This window comes from Oncorhynchus gorbuscha, linkage group LG10 (genome assembly GCF_021184085.1).
Source record: "Oncorhynchus gorbuscha isolate QuinsamMale2020 ecotype Even-year linkage group LG10, OgorEven_v1.0, whole genome shotgun sequence".
NCBI classification, from domain to species: domain Eukaryota; kingdom Metazoa; phylum Chordata; class Actinopteri; order Salmoniformes; family Salmonidae; genus Oncorhynchus; species Oncorhynchus gorbuscha.
In genome coordinates, this window is record NC_060182.1 from 80,118,160 (window position 1) to 80,138,599 (window position 20,440).

General features: G+C 42.5%; 3 protein-coding genes across 9 annotated transcripts; 2 read left to right on the top strand and 1 right to left on the bottom strand.

Moving 5' to 3' along the window:
- The first annotated feature begins 428 nt into the window (after positions 1-428).
- adprs (ADP-ribosylserine hydrolase) lies at positions 429-5,370 on the top strand. The gene is made up of 6 exons (XM_046367206.1): positions 429-861; positions 1,140-1,236; positions 1,337-1,544; positions 1,791-1,984; positions 4,546-4,649; positions 4,829-5,370. Exons 1-6 carry the CDS (start codon positions 675-677, stop codon positions 5,182-5,184), a joined length of 1,146 nt encoding a protein of 381 aa, XP_046223162.1. The 5' UTR covers positions 429-674; the 3' UTR covers positions 5,185-5,370.
- A 125-nt stretch (positions 5,371-5,495) lies between these two features.
- Positions 5,496-14,304, top strand: LOC124046618 (cyclin-dependent kinase 2 interacting protein). 5 transcript variants are annotated; one of them, XM_046367212.1, is made up of 5 exons: positions 5,496-5,619; positions 12,626-12,809; positions 12,992-13,124; positions 13,372-13,501; positions 13,723-14,304. In XM_046367212.1, the coding sequence occupies exons 1-5, from the start codon at positions 5,613-5,615 to the stop codon at positions 13,923-13,925; spliced, it is 657 nt and encodes a 218-aa protein (XP_046223168.1). In that variant the 5' UTR covers positions 5,496-5,612; the 3' UTR covers positions 13,926-14,304. The 5 variants fall into 5 exon arrangements, with proteins under 5 accessions (XP_046223168.1, XP_046223170.1, XP_046223171.1 ...); XM_046367214.1 differs by having other exon boundaries at positions 13,726-14,304; XM_046367215.1 differs by having other exon boundaries at positions 5,502-5,619; positions 12,629-12,809.
- Positions 14,078-19,270, bottom strand: LOC124046616. Of its 3 annotated transcripts, XM_046367209.1 has the most exons (9): positions 18,171-19,270; positions 17,614-17,950; positions 17,036-17,544; positions 16,557-16,760; positions 16,265-16,357; positions 15,879-16,025; positions 15,529-15,639; positions 15,291-15,384; positions 14,078-15,180 (listed from the first exon to the last, which is right to left on the bottom strand). In XM_046367209.1, exons 1-9 carry the CDS (start codon positions 19,002-19,004, stop codon positions 14,495-14,497), a joined length of 3,015 nt encoding a protein of 1,004 aa, XP_046223165.1. In that variant the 5' UTR covers positions 19,005-19,270; the 3' UTR covers positions 14,078-14,494. The 3 variants fall into 3 exon arrangements, with proteins under 3 accessions (XP_046223165.1, XP_046223164.1, XP_046223163.1); XM_046367208.1 differs by having other exon boundaries at positions 17,036-17,947; XM_046367207.1 differs by having other exon boundaries at positions 17,036-17,950.
- Positions 19,271-20,440: the final 1,170 nt, after the last annotated feature.

Below are 20,440 nucleotides of genomic sequence, written 5' to 3' on the forward strand. Positions count from 1 at the left end.
AAATTTAGATTGATGGGTAATATTACAGATAAAACAAGAAGACAGATTTTCACACCGGATATACAAACCTGAAGCATCCGGTTGGAATGTCCACTCCCCAAATATGGTGAAGAGGGGAAGCCAAGTGGCTGGCAGTAATATAGCGATATGGATCTGGGCCGACATTTTCTAATCGAAGAAAACCCCGATCTCAATACAATTTTCTGTTCACACAACTAAAATGTGTTACGAATAGAGTGCATTAAGCTTTGTAGACGTGACGTTGTTCACGTACAAGGGTGAATTTAGTTATTACACACGCGCACTTCACAGAGAAGGCGTTCCCTAACGAAAATATGCAAATAATGCTAGAACTCACCAATAGGATCTAGATAGTTCGTGCCCACCTCCTTGCTTGTTCTGCCCACTATGCTTCATTTTATACCATTGAAAACGACACAGATGAACGATCTTGGGTTAGTTATTGTTCTAGCTAAAACGTTTATTCCCAGCTGCAACGCTCAACGTTTCTCATAGGTCAAATAGTCAACTAAACGTCAACAGGAAGCAGGAAAGGAGACTCGACATTGTTGTTGATTTGTTCTAGCTATCGTCAGCGAACTGGAGATCAATCGCTTGTACAGAGAGGGGGGTATAGATAATTTAGCAAGCAAAAGTCATTCACAAGTTACAACATGGCCATGACGGCGGTGCGGTCAGGGGGAGCGGGAGGACCAGCCTCTTTGTCTCGGTTCCGCGGTGCGCTGGTTGCTGCGGTGCTGGGAGACTGCGTTGGTGGAGAATTTGAAGGTGCAGAGGAGGTGCCCATGGACCGTGTATTGCAGCATTTGAACGGATTGGAGGATGAGAGTCGCGGCGATGGTGAGACAAGATCGATCACTATTAATATTGAAAAACAAGAGACTAATGTGTTTTCAGTACAAATACTCACATGTATCACCATGAATCTACCTCAGCCCCCCTCCTCGCTTAATCCTAATCCCTATAAAATATGTGGATTGCTCAATGCAACAATAACCTATATTTAATGGGAAATGGCTGCACATTTATAGCAGTCTTCTGTGAATGTGCCTCTAAGCCTAATATCAGACACCCACCACCACACTATCATATCGTCATCATCATCTGTGTGTGTCCAGGTATTCTGCAGTACAGTGATGACACTGCCATGACGCGCTGTGTTGTCCAGTCTCTGCTGACCAGGGCAGGGTTCGATGAGCAAGACATGGCACGCAGGTAAAGTAGACAGTTAGGGGTCTGTCTGTGTATTACAGTTTCAGTAGTATTAAGTATCTATAAAATGTAAATATTATGTTGGGGTGCTTTTTCTCTACAGGTTTGCAAAGGAATACAGCCATTCTCCAGGGCGGGGGTACGGGGCAGGTGTGATCCAGGTGTTGAGGAAGCTTGCATCTCCACACCTTAATGATGTCTTTCAGCCGGCTCGGGCTCAGTTCAGTGGCCACGGCTCCTTTGGGAATGGTGGTGCGATGAGGGCTGCACCTTTTGCGCTGGCTTTCAGTAACCAAGTTGACATCAGGAGGGTTAGTGATAGAATGTGTGGTGGAGGCGAGTGGCTACAATGTCTACCATTACTGGCCGTCCTAGAAAACCAGCTAAAAACTCAACAGATTTGCTGTTTGAGGAGGATATAAGGCTACTATCACCCTAACAACCATTCCAATTTGACTGTCTTCATTTAGCTGGGCACTGCCATACTTAAATCCTCTCTCTCTTTCTCTGCTCTCGCTCTCTCTGTATCTCCTATTTCTCTCCCTCTCTGCTCTCAGTACTCCAGGCTTGGTGCGATGCTGACCCACTCCTGTTCTCTGGGTTACAATGGAGCAGTGCTGCAGGCCCTCGCGGTCCACCTTTCTTTACAGGGGGGTTTGGAACTGCCACATAGGCCTACGTTTATCAACAAACTCATCTCAGAGATGGAGGCGGTGGAAGCAGAAGATGCTGCTCGCAGTGACTCAAGAGTGTAAGTATTTAAACAGATCGTAAAAAAGAGTTTACGTTCATTTACCAAGTGCAAAGGATACAACCAGTGAAAACAGTACAGTGAAATTCTTACCTTGAGAGCTCTTTCCCAACAATGCAGTGATCTTAGTAGTAATAATCTTAAAGTAATAATAATATACAGTGAGCTCTAAAAGTATTGGGACAGTGACAATTTTTTGTTGTTGTTTTGGCTCTGAACTCCAGCACTTTGGATTTGAAATGATATGATGACTGAGGTTAAAGTGCAGACTGTCAGCTTCAGGGTATTTTCATCCTTATCGGGTAAAACGTTTTAGAAATTACAGCTCTTTTTGTACGAAGTCCCCCCCCTTTTTTAAGGGGTCCAACAGTATTGGGACAAATTCACTTACACTAACGTTAAAAAGTTTGAGGTCACTTAGAAATGGCCTTGTTTTTTGAAGGAAGCACATTTTTTTTGTCCATTTAAAATAACATCAAATTGATCAGAAATACAGGACATTGTTAATGCTGTAAATGACTATTGTAGCTGGAAACGGTTGATTTTTAATTAGGATCACCACATTATTTTAAGAATGTGAAATGTCAAAATAATAGTAGAGTGATTTATTTCAGCTTTTATTTCTTTCGTCACATTCCCAGTGGGTCAGAAGTTTACACACACTCAATTAGTATTTAGTAGCATTGCATTTTATTTTTTTATCTTAGGTCAAATAAGGCATTGTGTCATTTATGAGTCTCTTATTGTAAATAAGAATACAATATGTTTCAAAACACTTTTACTTTAATGAGGATGCTACCATGATTACGGATAGTCCTGAATTAATTGTGAATAATGATGAGTGATAAAGTTGTAGACGCACAAATATCATATCCCCAAGACGTGTTAACCTCTCACCATTACAATAACGGGAGGTTAGCATTTTTTGGGGGGTATGATATTTATGCCTTATGCAATGTGTGGTTGAGGTAGGTTTATACATAAAACATGACTGGTAGTAGGATATAAATGTAAACAGGGCTGAACAGTGACTGGTAGCAGGAATATACAATAGCGGTCAGAAGTTTTAAAACACCTACTCATTCAAGGGTTATTCTTTATTTGTACTATTTTCTACATTGTAGAATAATAGTGAAGACATCAACTATTAAATAACACATGGAATCATGTAGTAATTTTTTTTTTTTTTTTTTTATTTTTTACAAATCGAAATATATTCAAATAGCCACCCTTTGCCTTGATGACAGCTTTGCACACTCTTGGCATTCTCTCATTATATGTACTCAGTCTTTTACCAAATAGGGCTATCTTATGTATACCAACCCTACCTTGTCACAGCACAACTGATTGGCTCAAACGCATTAAGAAGGAAAGAAATTCCACAAATTTAACTTTTTAAGAAGGCACATGTGTTAATTGTTAATTCCACTGGATGTCATAAGGTGAATGCACCAATTTGTAAGTCGCTCTGGATAAGAGCGTCTGCTAAATGACTTAAATGTAAATGTAATTGACTACCTCATGAAGCTGGTTGAGCGAATTCCAAGAGTGTGCAAAGCTTTCATCAAGGCAAAGGGAGGCTACTTTGAAGAATCTGAAATATAAAACACTTTTTTTTGGTTACACATGATTCCATATTTGTTATTTCATAGTTTTGATGTCTTCACTATTATTCTACAATATAGATAATAGTGAAAAATAAAGAAAAACCCTGGAATGAGTATGTGTGTCCAAACTTGACTGGTAAACATGAGTAATAGTTATTAGAGAATGATGTCATGACGTGTGTTTTGTCCTATATTTTTAATCCCAGCCCCCGTCCCTGCAGGAGGCCTTTTGGTAGGCCGTCATTGTAAATAAGAATTTGTTCTTAACTGATTTGCCTAGTTAAATTAAGGTAAAAAATCAATCCAAATAAATGGTCTGTTTCCACGTCAGGCGTGGCAATTTTTTGGAGGGGGGTATCTCAGAATGTTGGCAAATCTCACATAGAAACTTAATTGGGAGAAAATATGTTTGACATGCTTTTTACATTTGAATCACAGACTATTTTTGAGAATGTCATGATGAAAGTGGCAATTTTAGGCACTTGGTAGACCTATATGTGCTTCCTGTAAGACCCTACGATCTGTGAACTGTACATGCTACATCTTGGTGTCATTATACTGCTTTTTGTGTGCTCTAAAATATGGAGTGTCTAAATTATTTATATATTATACTTTTTTTTTTTACATTAATTTATTCAACAATGAAAAATATTATTAATACCCCATTTTTTGATTTGGCTTATTTTTAGACATTGTGTGAAACAATAAACAAACACGTCAAATTTCCTGAGTGGACTCTGGGCTATCCTGTCGTGGAATCGCCCAATGATGAATTCAAACATAAGGGTACGCCTTTTCTAGGGTGCTTGAAGAAATAACCGTTGCCCAATTTGTAAGTCGCTCTGGATAAGAGCGTCTGCTAAATGACTTAAATGTAAATGTAAATGTAAATGCACGGAGGAGAGTTTTTGGTTCTCAACTTTTCTTTCCTCTTGTTCTGTTTTGCATCTCCAGCTTCAGCGAGTCAGAGTTCCCATTCTGTGATCGACTGCACAGAGTCAAGGACCTGATGGAAAGGAACAACAGTGTCAGCATTGAAGAGGTCATATCTGAGTTAGGTCAGTATTGACTTATGGGGTAAATACAATCTACATTCAATGGTGGCATTATCCCTCTAGGATTTTGTTATTCCCTACTCGTCTTGGAATATAATTTACTAGTTTATCACTAGCTAGTATGATAGACTAGCAATTTTAGTTCACTCTAAATATGTACTTCTTTCTGTGTTTGTACTCAGGCAATGGCATTGCAGCCCTGCATTCTGTCCCTACTGCCATCTTCTGTGTGCTGCACTGCCTGGAACCCCGGGAGGGTCTGCCTGAGCGCTATGGTGGCCTGGAGAGGACAATGGCGTACAGTCTGGCTTTGGGGGGAGACACAGACACCATTGCCTGCATGGCGGGGGCTATTGCAGGGGCACACTATGGAATCGATGCTATCCCCCAAATCTGGCAGCGGTGTTGTGAAGGGGCAGAGGATGCTGATATAAATGCTGAGCGCCTACACACTCTGTACCACCAGGCACCAGCTGAGGGAGACTCTGGGACCGACAGTCAGCCACACACAGCAGCACATGACCCCCCCAACCAATAAATGACTTTGACAGAGATAAACATACATTGATAGCTATTTCATACATCATCTTATTCTGTGGTCCTTCTTCTGTCATCTGTTGAGCAAATTAGTCTGTCATGAAAACCCCATTATGGATTTAACATGAGTTACTGTATGTCATCTTTTTGATGGAGAAAAGTATTTAATAAACAGTTTTTAATGTCAGAAGCTTTATGATGTATTTGTGTGTGTGTTACTGAGAATGTACTGGTGGGAGGTGCAAGACACTGAAATCCCTTGTAATTCAATACTCTGAGGTAGGTGGCGATATTTTCACTGGCGCTGACAGTCTGTCACAGACCCAGAAGAAGAAATATGCGGAAGTTGACTGGAAGAAATTTCAGAAAGCACAAGAGTACTTCAATTAACTAAACTTGAATAGTATAAACCATGGATATACAATAACAATGGAAGGTAGGCAATAACTCCAGTCTTGTGTTAGCGAATGAGGTGGATGGTGTTAACAAATTCAATGTTGATTGATTGGACCACTGCTGAGCGAGCTAGCAAGCTTCGAACGATGCCTTGGACCGGAGGTAGCAAGCTACTAGGTCTGGGTGTTATGGAGAAAATATATCACGGTATTAAAAAAAAATACGGTATGACGCTTTTTACGTTTTTGAATAATACATGTAAAATCAAATTGTATTTGTCACATACACATGGTTAGCAGATGATAATGCGAGTGAAGCGAAATGCTTGTGCTTCTGGTTCCTGACAGTGCAGTAAAATCTAACAAGTAATCTAACAGTTCCCCAACAACTACCTAATACACACATCTAAAGGGTGAATGAGAATATGTACATATAAATATATGGATGAGCGATGGCCGAGCGGCATAGGCAAGGTGCAATATATGCTATAAAATACAGTATATACATATGAGTAATGTTAGATATGTAAACATTATTAAAGTGGCATTGTTTAAAGGGACTCATGATCCATTTGTTAAAGTGGCCAGTGATTGGGTCTCCATGTAGGCAGCAGCCTCTCTGAGTTAGTGATTGCTGTTAAGCAGTCTGATGGCCTTGAGATAGAAGCTGTTTTTCAGTCTCTCGGTCCCAGCTTTGATGCACCTGTACTGACCTCGCCTTCTGGATGGTAGTGGTGTGAACAGGCAGTGGCTCAGGTGGTTGTTGTCCTTGATGATCTTTTTGGCCTTCCTGTGACATCAGGGTGCTGTTGGTGTCTTGGAGGGAAGGTAGTTTGCCCCTGGTGATGCATTGTGCAGACCGTACCACCCTCTGGAGAGCCTTGCGGTTGAGGGCAGAGCAGTTGCCGTACCAGGCTGTGATACAGCCCGACAGGATGCTTTCGATTGTGGATCTATAAAAGTTAGTCAGGATTTTGGATGACAAGCCAAATTTCATCAGCCTCCTGAGGTTGAAGAGGCGCTGTTGCACCTTCTTCACCACACTGTCTGTGTTAGTGGACCATTTCAGTTTGTCATTGATGTGAATGCTGAAGGACCTTAACTTTCCACTTTCTCCACTGCTGTCACTTCGATGAGGATATGGGGGTGCTCCCTCTGCTGTTTCCTGAAGTCCACAGTCATCTCCTTTGTTTTGTTTACGTTGAGTGAGAAGTTGTTTTCCCGACACCACACACCCTCACCTCCTCCCTGTAGGCTGTCTCGTCGTTGTTGGTAATCAAGCCCACTACTGTTGTATCGTCTGCAAACTCTATGATTGAGATGGAGGCGTGCATGGCCATGCAGTTGTGACTGAACAGGGAGTACAGGAGAGGGCTGAGCACGCACCCTTGTGGGGCCCCAGTGTTGAGGGTCAGCGAGGTGGAGATGTTGTTTCCTACTTTCACCACCTGGGGGCGGCCCGTCAGGAAGTCCAGGACCCAATTGCACAGGGCGGGGTTGAGGCCCAGGGTCTCCAGCTTGATGATGAGCTTGGAGGGTACTATGGTGTTGAATGCTGAGCTGTAATCAATGAACAGCATTCATACATAGGTATTCCTCTTGTCCAGATGGGATAGGGCAGTGTGATGGAGATTGCATCGTCTGTGGACCTGGTAGTGCGGTATTCAAACTGAAGTGGGTCTAGGGTGGCCAGTAAGGTGGAGGTGATATGATCCTTGACTAGTTTCTCAATGCACTTCATGATGACAGGTGGGTGCTATGGGGCGGTAGTCATTTAGTTCAGTTATCTTTGCCTTCTTGGGTACAGGAACAATGGTGGCCATCTTGAAGCATGTGGGGACAGCAGACTAAATACACCAGCCAGCTGGTCTGCACATGCTCTGAGGACACGGCTAGGGATGACGTCTGGGCCAGCAGCCTAGCGAGGGTTAACACTTTTAAATGTTTTACTCATGTCGGCCACAGAGAAGTTCCTGTTTGTGGGCCGCGGCGGTGGCACTGTATTATTCTCAAAGCGGGCAAAGAAGGTGTTTAGTTTGTCTAGAAGCGTGACGTCAGTGTCTGTGACATGGCTGGTTTTCTTTTTGTAGTCCGGGATTTCCTGTAGACCCTGCCACATACGTCTCGTGTCTGAGCCGTTGAATTGCGACTCCACTTTGTCCCTGTACCGGCATTTCACTTGTTTGATTGTCTGCTTGTACTGTTTAAATTCAGCCGTATTCTCAGACCTCTTTCCATGGTTAAATGCGGTGGTTCACGCTTTCAGTTTTGCGCGAATGCCGCCATCCATACACGGTTTCTGGTTAGGGTCGGTTTTAATAGTCTCAGTGGGTACAACATCTCCAATGTGGTCAAGTGTTTTACCCCCACCCGTAGTGCAATCAATATGCTGATAGAATTTAGGTAGCCTTGTTCTCAAATTTGCTTTGTTCAAATCCCCAGCTACAATAAATGCATCCTCAGGATATATGGTTTCCACTTTATATAGAGTCAGTGAGGTTTCTTTAGGGCTGTCTTAGTGTCTGCTTGAGGTGGTATGTACCCAGCTGTGACGATAACTGACGAGAATTCTCTTGGAAGGTAATATGGCCGGCATTTGATTGTGAGGAATTCTAGGTCGGGTGAGCAGAAGGACTTGAGTTCCTGTATGTTGTTCTGATTACACCGTGAGTCGTTAATCATGAAGCATACACCCCCTCTTCCCAGAGAGGTGTTTATCTCTGTCGGCGCGATGCATGGGGAAGCCCAGTGGCTGAACCGATTCCGACAATGTATCCCGAGAGAGCCATGTTTCTGTGAAACAGAGAATGTTGCAATCTCTGATGTCTCTCTGGAAGGCACCCTTGCTCTAATTTCGTCTACCTTGCTGTCAAGAGACTGGACATTGGCGAGTAGTATACTTGGAAGGGGTGGGCGATGTGCACGTCTATGGAGCCTGACCAGGCCGCTCCGTCTGCCCCTTCTGCGCTGCCGTTGTCTTGGGTCGGCTCTGGGATTAGATCCATTGTCCTGGGTGGTGGTCCAAACAGAGGATCCGCTTCGGGAAAGTCGTATTCCTGGTCGTAATGTTGGTAAGTTGGCATCCGTCTCATATCCAATAGTTCTTCCTGGTTGTATGTAATAAGACTTAAGTTTTTCTGGGCTAACAATGTAAGAAATAATACATTAAAAAATGAAATACTACATAGTACTTGAAGGACTTGCAAGGACTTGAAGCGAGACGAACATCTCTGTCGGTGCCATCTTGTTAAATTTGCTTAGTAATACGTAACCCTAGGGTGGCAACACCTATATTCTAAGGGATTTCAATGGGTCGTTCTCCATTCTGATACTTTTATACTGTTCAATTGAACTTAAATTTAAAATACTTTAAAGCATTTATCAATTTTTGCATTTCCTGCACTCATTTGAGGTAATTTCCATACTGCCACATAGGGCTGCACGATATGGGCAAATCATCGAGGCCTTATTTTTAACCAAATGTTACAATTGCGATTTGGCTAGTGATTGAGATTAAAACACTTGTGTGAACTGTTGGAATCATGGAAATATAATGTTTATTCTAATTCTATAGTTAGAATATAATAGTTGACACTTTGAATAAAGTATTGTTTGACATGACAAGGACTTATAATGCCAGGCAGGAGTTATTGTGACAGGGTAGGAACCAAAGAGTTGTGTTTCCTTGGGGACCCTATAATCGTTGGCTACATTGAAGATTTTCTCTAAGCTACTTCATGCTTTGTATTCCTCTTTGATTTAGAAGGTGCCGTTGTACAAACATCATGCTGATTTAGGTCTACACCATCTCTGGTATTATCAGGCTGTAAAGCTAATTATGTGTCCTCTGATTCAGTACATTTATTAGCTAGTTAGCCAGCTAACTAGTGATTAGCATTAGCGGCTAACACGATTTAGGCCCAACTTGCGAAGAAAAGACAAACGAGCTGTTTGCAGATGTAAGAAACACAAACTAATATTAATTATATAACGCTAGTGGATTTATATTTAGAAGCAAAGTGCAAACATCATCGTTGTCATCAACATAGTTGACCATGCAGACTGAATGCAAGTGTCTCGTGGTCGAGGAACAACAAATGCTCTCATTGGGTGGCTGGGAGAGAGCGAGTGGAGAGAGATGACTCAAGTAGTGAAGTAAACTATACAAATTGACGTTACACCCGACACGTGTGGCATATCAAGAAGCTGATTAAACAGCATGATCATTACACAGGTGCACCTTGTGCTGGGGACAATGAAAGGCCACTCTAAAATCAGATCAAACATTATTTGTCACATGCGCCGAATACAAAAGTGTAGACCTTTTCGTGAAATGCTTACTTACAAGCCCAACAGTGCAGTTCAAGAAGAACGAAATAAACTAAAGTAAAAAATAATACAAAGGACCACAGTAAAATAACTATTTTTATTTTATTTATTTTATTTCACCTTTATTTAACCAGGTAGGCTAGTTGAGAACAAGTTCTCATTTACAACTGCGACCTGACCAAGATAAAGCATAGCAGTGTGAACAGACAACAACACAGAGTTACACATGGAGTAAACAATTAACAAGTCAATAACACAGTAGAAAAAAATAAAAAAAGAGTCTATATACATTGTGTGCAAAAGGCATGAGGAGGTAGGCGAATAATTACAATTTTGCAGATTAACACTGGAGTGATAAATGATCAGATGGTCATGTGCAGGTAGAGATACTGGTGTGCAAAAGAGCAGAAAAGTAAATAAATAAAATCAGTATGGGGATGAGGTAGGTAAATTGGGTGGGCTATTTACCGATGTACTATGTACAGCTGCAGCGATCGGTTAGCTGCTCAGATAGCAGATGTTTGAAGTTGGTGAGGGAGATAAATCTTGAACTTCAGCAATTTTTGGAATTCGTTCCAGTCACAGGCAGCAGAGAACTGGATGGAAAGGCGGCCAAATGAGGTGTTGGCTTTAGGGATGATCAGTAAGATCCACCTGCTGGAGCGCGTGCTATGGGTGGGTGTTGCCATCGTGACCAGTGAACTGAGATAAGGCAGAGCTTTACCTAGCATGGACTTGTAGATAACCTGGAGCCAGTGGGTCTGGCGGAGAATATGTAGCGAGGGCCAGCCGACTAGAGCATACAGGTCGCAGTGGTGGGTGGTATAAGGTGCTTTAGTAACAAAACAGATGGCACTGTGATAAACTGCATCCAGTTTGCTGAGTAGAGTATTGGAAGCTATTTTGTAGATGACATCGCCGAAGTCGAGGATCGGTAGGATAGTCAGTTTTACTAGGGTAAGTTTGGCGGTGTGAGTGAAGGAGGCTTTGTTGTGGAATAGAAAGCTGACTAGATTTTATTTTAGATTGGAGATGTTTGATATGGGTCTGGAAGGAGAGTTTACAGTCTAGCCAGACACCTAGGTACTTATAGATGTCCACATATTCTAGGTCGGAACCATCCAGCGTGTTGATGCTGGTCGGGCGTGCGGGTGCAGGCAGCGAACGGTTGAAAAGCATGCATTTGGTTTTTACTGGCGTTTAAAAGCAGTTGGAGGCCACGGAAGGAGTGATGTATGGCATTGAAGCTCGTTTGGAGGTTAGATAGCACAGTGTCCAAGGAAGGGCCAGAAGTATACAGAATGGTGTCGTCTGCTTAGAGGTGGATCAGGGAATCGCCCGCAGCAAGAGCAACATCATTGATATATACAGAGAAAAGAGTCGGCCCGAGAATTGAACCCTGTGGCACCCCAATAGAGACTGCCAGAGGACCGGACAACATGCCCCCCGATTTGACACACTGAACTCTGTCTGCAAAGTAGTTGGTGAACCAGGCAAGGCAGTCATTAGAAAAATGCCGATAAAAATATGGTGATTGACAGAGTCGAAAGCCTTGGCCAGGTCGATGAAGATGGCTGCACAGTACTGTCTTTTACGGTGGGATTCGAGATGGTCAGTGATCTGTTGAGACTATATACAGGGTGTACAGGTACTGAGTCAATGTACAGGTTAGTCGTTGTAATTTGTTAATGTAGGTAGGGGTAAAGTGAATATGCATAGATAATAAACAGCGAGTAGCAGCAGTGTACAAAACAAATGGAGGGGGAGGTCAATGTAAATAGTCTGGTGGCCATGATTAATTGATTAATTGTTCAGCAGTCTAATGGCTTGGGGGTAGAAGCTGTTAAGGAGCCTTTTGGGCCTGGACTTGGCGCCCTGGTACCGCTTGCCGTGCGGTGGCAGAGACAACAGTCTATGACTTGGGTGACTGGAGTCACTGACAAGTTTTTTTGTGTGTAGTTTTGTCACACAACACCACAGATATCTCAAGTTTTGAGGGATCGTGCAATTGGCATGCAGACTGCAGGAATGTCCACCAGAGCTGTTGCCAGAGAATTTAATATTAATTTATTTACTATAAGCTGCCTCCAACGTCGTTTTAGAGTATTTGGCAGTATGTCCAACCGGCCTCACAACTGCAGATCACTTGTAACCACGCCAGTCCAGGACCTTCACATCCACCTCCTTTACCTGCGGGATCTTCTGAGACCAGCAACTCGGACAGCTGATGAAACTGAGGATTATTTCTGTCTGTAATAAAGCCCTTTTGTGGGGAAAAACTCATTCTGATTGGCTGGGCCTGGGTCCTCCAAGGCCCACCCATATTTGTGCTCCTGATGTGAACTCTATAGATTAGGGCCTTAATACTTTTATTTAAATTTACCTATTTCCTTATATCAACTGTAACTCTGTAAATCATTGAAATTGTTGCACGTTGCGTTTATATTTTTGTTAAATATGAAATATATGGCTCTGGCTACATCCTTAGAATCATAATGGTAGTTAGTAAGAAGCCTTCTTGTGTCAGCTGGTGAATTACTTGCTATGTTTTATTTAATCTTCTATCTATGCAATAAAAATGTATCTAATATACTTATCTACCCATTACCTGGTTGTCAGTAAATGACCTCTTCCCATATCTTTGGCCACACCAAAGACACTAGCAGGCAGGCACACTCTCTTAGGCCACAGACAGAAGTGTTTCTGTCTTTTCCCCAGTAGGCCTACAAGGATCAGAGACGACCACTCCTGGCAGAAAGTCCCAGTCTGCAGTGACTGGCAGTGCAAGGAAAGTGAAGGACAACGCAGCAGACTGGCACAATCTGATTCTGAAATGGGACCGACTGAATGATGAAGGATCCACCATGGCAAATAAGATAGTCAATTTAGGATTCAATAAAAGGTAAGTCAATCCATGTTCTGCAATGTGTGGTTTCTACCAATGAGGCTGTTGTTGTAAGATTTGTAGTAGGATAATAATACATGTCCAATAATCCATGGATTTATACAGAATTGGTAGGAAAGTCATGCCAATGTGAGAGAGCTCTTAAAGTGCACCCCTCCTTATCCCTTTATTAAAATCAGTTCACAGAAAGAGATGCAAGTCATGATGGCGGGTCAGGACACCTCTGCCAGCTCTAATTCAGAGAATGCATTTGAAAACAGTAGAGAACTAGAAGAGGAGTGTGACAAGTTGCTAAGTGTCGTGGACAAAATGGTGAGTAGATCATTTGTGTCATTATTGAACAGAACCAAAGATTGTGGAAGAATCTTCCAAATCTTGATTGAGGATTGTTCAACTTTCTCTTTTTCTCCCTGGAAACACCAACAATTGTAGCCTGGTTCCAGATCTGTTTGTACTGTCTTGCAAACTCAATGGTCATTGTCACAACACAAAAATATCTAGGACCAGGCTACAATTGTGCTGTCGGTGTCATTACTGACCTTTTTTATTTTTCCATCAGACTCGTATTGTATCAAAAATGGAGAAGTTAGTTTCCTCTGAGAAGGGGATCATCGATCTAGAGACATTCCAGTATGGAGCAGGAGGAAGACAAACTCCTTTATTTCAGACCTGGCCTACGTCACAGTTCGGTGAGACTATTAATCAGTTTTAGATGCCCTGCGCTTTGAAAATGCACATTGAACTGGTTTCCCAGGCTACACCAAGTTCTAGACTAGAAAACACTTTGAATGGAGATTCTCAATTGCCTTTTAGTTCTATGGTAGGCTTAATTTGTATCTGGGAAACTGGCCCTCAAGATGTTTTTAGTATGGACCATTTGTTTTATGAAATATGTCTCTTTTCATTGCAGCAGACGTCTCCAACAAGCTCTATGAAGCCTACAAGCAAGAACTGACTCTGAAACAGGCTATTCTTCAGGAGCTAGCTCACACAACTAACCCAGACCTTTCAATGGTGTACCTGTCCTGCTGGCTGTATCAGCCGTACACTGATGACAGGGCAAAGTTACTGTTAGAGGGTCTTCTTTTAGAGACAGGGCATAGGCCAATTTAACCAACTTTAGTTGGAACATTCTATTTTGTTTATGGACTTATGGCTACTGTACTAACAAGTCCATAAATAAATGACAACTATTGTATGGCCATTACAAAGGAACTCATGCACAGCAATGCTGCTGGTTTCAACTCCATGAAATAATAGAATGATTTGGTTCTTGCATCCTTTATTAGGAAAATGAGTTCAACTGTACAGCATATGAAATTGTTGTACTGCAACAATGAGTCACAAATGAAACATGGAAATGAATAACCACAATTTCTTAACTTTTGATTTTATTTCCCCTCATTTGCATTCATTTTCAATGGTATTAGAAACCTATTTTTGGAAAATGTTACACCCAAATATATAAAAAGTAATAAAATAGTGCAACATTTTTTGTACTGCTTTGATATTTATCTACATATAAACATATCACAAACTAAGCACTTGGATGAAAACACCACAACGAAAAGAACGTTTACAAATGTACAAAGAATACCAGGAATACACTTAAAATCCACCAGATGGAAAAGAGAGATGTGTGCTTGGTGTTGAGGTGGCCGGGTGTGGAGGAACAAAAATCATCACTGCTGTGTTTTCCCCTCAGCCTCAATACCAAGCAGAGCGTGGACTGCTTCCAGAGGGACTCCTTCAGGGGCGCGGATGTGCATAGTGGTGCCATCAGGCCCGTTGACGATGACGATGCGCTCCGAGGCCAATTCGCCCTCCTGGCCCTCTGCTAGGTGCATGGTCAGCCCCTCCGTCTGGATGTAGATCTCCTGGACCTCTTGGCAGCCCTGGGCCTCCTGAACCACCACCTGGCCTAGTCCACTGGAGGTGGAGGCAGCCTGGGTCAGGCCACTCTGCTGGACTGGGGTAGGGTTGGACTGCTGCGGCTGAGTACTCATGGGCTGCTGATCAACTGCGACTGGGTCTGTGGCCAAGGCCTTCTCTAGCTCCTTCATTTGATCTGCTATGTCACTGGTGCTCAGGACCTCGGTAGGTTCTGTACCAGACACACCCTGATCTGTCTCCATGGCCTCCTCTCCTACTGAGTCAATGGTTTCTGTCATGCTGTTGGATAAGTGATCCTGGATCAGTTCCATGGGTGTTATGTTTGTCTCAGGGTTAGATGAGACGACCTGTGGTGTGATGGTAGCAGTCTGAGTGACTTGAGGGCCCACGGGACTCTTGGCGACCACCTCAGTATGTGGCGAAATGTACTTCATGCTTGTTGTTGCGGTGTTCTCGACTTTGGCCTCACTTGATTCTGAGAGGATACAGCGAAAAGAAAGATAATGAAAAGTGATCTACTTTGGACATTTAGCAAATATCTATCCACAAATTGTTAGTAGCATCAGGAAAATAAATACAACATACCTTTTGTGGAAGTCTCAATGCCGTTCTGATGGATCTGAACACCAACCTGGTTTTCCATTTTAAACCTCTTTGTTGGAGGTAACATTTTAGTATTCTAGGTAGAGAAAGACTTACATCAATCTAACAGTTACTCAAATCTGAGCATCTCATAATTCATTATTATGAAAACAATTCATAATGCCATAATTCCCTAAGTGTAGAGAAGTGTGCGGTCTAAATTAAATAGTGCTCTCCTTACCTCCATATAGTGGACATTCTTGGTTGCCATGTTGGTGACATTCTGCTGAGTTGGAGGGTTCAGAACTTTGAACTTGTTCACCTCATCAACGATGCCAAGAGATTTGGCAACCTAAGTGACAGGATGTACAGTATGAAAATTCTACTCTCTATATTTTGATTCCAAGATGGAATAACAATTTAGTGATTTAGCAGATGCTCATATCCAGAGTGACTTACAATTAGTGCATTCAACTTAAGACAGCTGGGTGAGACAACCACATATCACAGTTGTAGGCTAGTACATTTTCCCTCAAAGTAGTTATCAGCAAAGTAAGTGCTAGCAGGAAAATATTCTGTATTCATTTTTACCTCTACATTGTGGACCTCCAAGGCCATGTGAACACCCTGAGGGTTACTGATGTAGTCTTGGGCCATCTTCTTCACCTGACTGTGGAGCTTCTCAAACTCCCGGTACACATCAGAAAACTGGGTTTTGGGTTGCCGCCCCTTCTCCACCTTAAGTTAAATGGGATACACTTATTCAGTAAACTAAAAACAGAACGTCTTATTCTTTATTTGACTGTTGATAAAAAGATCCACCATTTGTCCAGAGGTAATTAGCTTCCATATCAAGCCTAAAATGTGATCATCCAAATGTTCCACTATATCACCATGCATTCAAAAAATGTGCAGCAAAAACCATGTAACTTATTAACTTATTTTTTATTGCACTGTTTTCCAAGTGGTGACCATACCTTCATCAGGAGGAACTCCCAGACAGTCATGACCTTAGCCAGACGAGGGAGCACAGTCTCCATTAGTTCTTCATTGTCACATTCATGTGTCACCTAAACAGGGAACAAGTGACGTAGTAAAGTACTAGTATATACACATTTCTATCCTTTGTCATTAGCAACATCGGTATGTATGATTTTCAGATGTGATACTCACAGCATCGCTATGTGTTGCATTCTTAGAACAAAATGCTTTTGAGCACATGTTTTATGGTAGTAACGTTTTCTAATCCTGACGCTTAATTTGATGTACCTCTTTGAGCCATGCTTTCCTACTCTGGGTCTGCTGCTCCACGCTGGCTGCTCCCCCTCCTAGCTTTGGAGGTCGCCCCAGTCTCACCGCTGGGTGTGCTTTGGTAGGTGGTCTGCCTCGTCCTCTGGGCCTCCCTGGTCCCCGAGCCTGGACCACAGCCTGCCTGGTAGAAGCTGCTACTCCTTGGGTTGCTGTGGTGTCCGCCTGTGGAGGTACAACAGAATCAGTAAAACACTATGGATTGGTTTCCCAGACACAGATTAAGCCTAGTCCTGAACTAAAGCTATTTCAAGAGATTTTCCATTGTGCATGATTTGTATTTTTAGAACAGAACTAGGCTTAGTCTGTGTCCAAGAAACAGGCACTATAACAGACAGACAACCATATTAGTTTTAGGCTAAATTAGCTATGGTTTGTAAACATACCAATGGTCATTTTTTGTCAACATTGGTTGAGACGGTAACTTTCTAGGGTCTTACTTTTTGTTGAGTGGTTGCAGCAGCTGTTTTCTCTGTGGCTTCACTTTTCTCAGGACCTGATGTATTTTTAACACTGCTTGCATTACTTTCTTCAGTCGGCTTCTTATGTTCGTCCCCAGCGTCTGCGCTTTTATCAGGGCTGTCTGTTTTAGAGGTCCCTTCAGGAAGTGACTTCAGTTCACCGTGGGAGGGGTTCAGCCTGTAGTGTCTGGACAGACCTCCAAGGCCTATGTAAGCTTTATCACACGTTTCACATTGAAAGGCCTTCCGCTTGTGACTGTAAATCATAGATGCTGCTCCCTTTTTACCATCCTCACCATCTTCATCTTCCTCCACACTGATTTCAGAGTAGTCGTCAGAATCTGACTGATGGCTCTCGGCCAAGTCCTCTGTCTTGATGAACTTATAGTCCTTCACCTTGTACTTGGGCGGTCTGGACACCCTCCCGGAACGTGTTTTGATTTTTGGTGCCTTTTTCATTCTGGTTTTGACCCTTTTGACTTTTTCCACTGTGGGGACAGAGACAGACGTGGCAGGTTTAATTGCTGTGACTGTTGTGCCATTGACCGGGACCTTACCTGAAGGCTGCTGGGCAGGGGTCTGAACAGGTATGGGCAGTTTGTGCACAACGGGAACCAGGCTCCCAACCACAGGTGTTGAGCTCTGCAGTAGCAGCTGAATAGGAGGGTCTCCAGGGTTCTGCTGTAGGAAGTACTGTTGCTGTCCAACTATGGGTGTGATGTGGATGATCTGGGGGCTGTTGCTCACACTGCCGTTCGTAGACACTTTGACTTGCTGGCCTTGACTGGCCACAGCCAAGTTCTTCTGTTGAGGGATTGATATGGTAGTCTGTGTAGGTCCTTTCCCCTCCTGCTTTCCAGATGGTATCTGGACTTGGATTCTAATGGTTTCCTGCTGGTAAAATATAAACAATATTAATGTCAGTGGCGGTCATAATTGCCAGACAGTAGATTTCATGCAGCTTATTAAAGTGCAATGATCGAATATTAGCTTTTTTCTCCTTAAACAGAATTAGACAATTAAGCATACATATCAGTGAAAGTCACAAGCAATAATTTGGATTACTAACTAAATTATAACATAGAATACACAAACAAATCCCAAACGTTGTTACCTTTTTCTGAACCAGGCGTGTACCATTGTGGGACTGAAGTGCCACTTGTTTCGCAACATTCTTCAGCTTCTGTGATGCATTCTGCATAGTGACCAGTGGCTGTGGGCTTGCTACTGCAATCTCTGAAGCTGCTACAGTCGTGAACAAGCCAGTTGTGGGATCCAGTGTGGTCACAACCTGCTCCGATCCCTTGGGTGTCTGGGCCATGAATTGCTGAGATTTGGTGACTTGCTCTATCACTTGTTGCAGTTCGTTGGGAGCCAGTGCTGTACTGGGAATAGTATACTGTATCTGTGATGAAGTAGTAGGGACTGTTTTGATGCCTTGATTTTGTTCAAACAGATGAGCAGCCTCATTCTCAGTCACTGTGATAAGCTGTTGTTTGGCCAACTGCTCCACTAGCTGTTGCTGCTCCTCTTCAGTCAGACCTGATCCCTCAACAAAACTACCATCTGGTTGCACATAAATGATGGTGGTCCCAGGAGCAAGAGCATTTACAAAGTCAGCACTGACTGTAGAATACTCTGCTCCCGTTGCAATGCCTGGGGTCTCAACAATAGAAGTTAATATGTTCTGTTCAGGTTGTTGTTCATGGTCTTCAGTTTGGCTGACAACCTCCTGGGAGTCCTTTGCAACGAATGTCTCCTCTTTTGTGCAGCTTTGCAGGAAATCTGTCAAGCCCTGCTCTCCGGTGATCTCTAGTGCATTTGCTTCAATGCATTTCTCGCCGACTTGCTTCTGGTTAACTTGCAATCCAGAAACACATGGAACTTGAGATACTGTAACATGATCTGCCCCTGTTGTTGTACTTGACATATTGCTCTCGTCGGCCATTTTGATTGTTGTAGCTAGCTAGCTAGCTAGATGTTCATGTGCAATTCTGAACCAATCGATAGGTTAGGTAACTTGAATTTCGTTAAATTTTTACAGACCAATACGTTGGTACAAATATATTTCTACAAAGGTTACTGCAATGGTCCCAATTTTTTTGTTGTTGCAATATTGTGAAACGATGCAATCATTAAACGCTACAGAACGAAACAGTTCACGTCGTGAGCTAAGAGACTGCTAGCTGTAGCTATCATATTTTTCTCCAGCGTTGATATGCCGTTTCCGTATCCGTTCTTCGTATTCTATATTATTATAGCGGTCCGCAAACAAATGTTCGAGGTGCATGCCACCGCCTACTGTCCTGGAGTGTGTAGTCAATCACAGTTCACAGACTGAATAAAGAAACCAGTAATTAAGATACATTAAACCCTTTTATATAATACGGTAGTACTAAGAAAATAAAAAAATACCCTACTAACATCTAACAACCTATTCCAAAAATCCCTTTCAACACCCTGATCCCCATCCAACCTCAATAACCATACACGTCAATATTTCTCTCTCTTCCACATACGGTACTTATAACAATACATCAACAAATGCTTCACTGTTTCATAAATTATACACTCTGTACACAAACCATTTGCATGCTTGCCAACCAGATGTAATGCAGATTTCAATGTACAAAGTCCTAGACGCAACTGAGCAAACACCACCTCTTCCTTCTTAATCTAACTCTTGAATCTTGGTCCACCAACTGTTCTTTGGAGGGCATATAAATGCCGGCCCTTGGGCTTTGAGTCCCACCTCTTCTGCCACACATCTCTACCCAGTGGAGGACAAATATAAATTATATCTAGTTTTAAAGCCATTTTGGCTACCTGGTCTACTATTTCACTCCCAGGTGGGCTGGGACCCAGCAGAATCACACTACTACTCCCAGTCTCTTGATTCTCCATAATAACATTAATGCCTCCAATACTAGGTCACTCCTATTAGATTTTCCGGATGATAAACTGTTCAATACAGACAGGGAATCTGACCATAGTACATTTCTGACTGGTGGAGCGTCCTCCACCCACTGGAGCACCTACTATTGCCAAAGGTTCAACTAAATATACTGACAGTTAATCTGTTAGTTTCGACATATCTCTACATCAAATTCAGGGATGTAACCGCCTGCTCCTGTACGACCCAATGATGTACAGTACCAGTCAAAAGTTTGGACACACCTACTCATCCCATGGTTTTTCTTTATTTTCACTATTATTCTACAATGTAGAAAATAGTAAAGACATCAAAATTATGACATAACACTTATGGAATCATTTAGTAACCAAGAAAGTGTTAAACCAATCAAAATATATATTATATTTGAGATTCTTCAGTTGCCACCCTTTGCCTTGATGACAGCATTGCACACTCTTGGAATTCTCTCA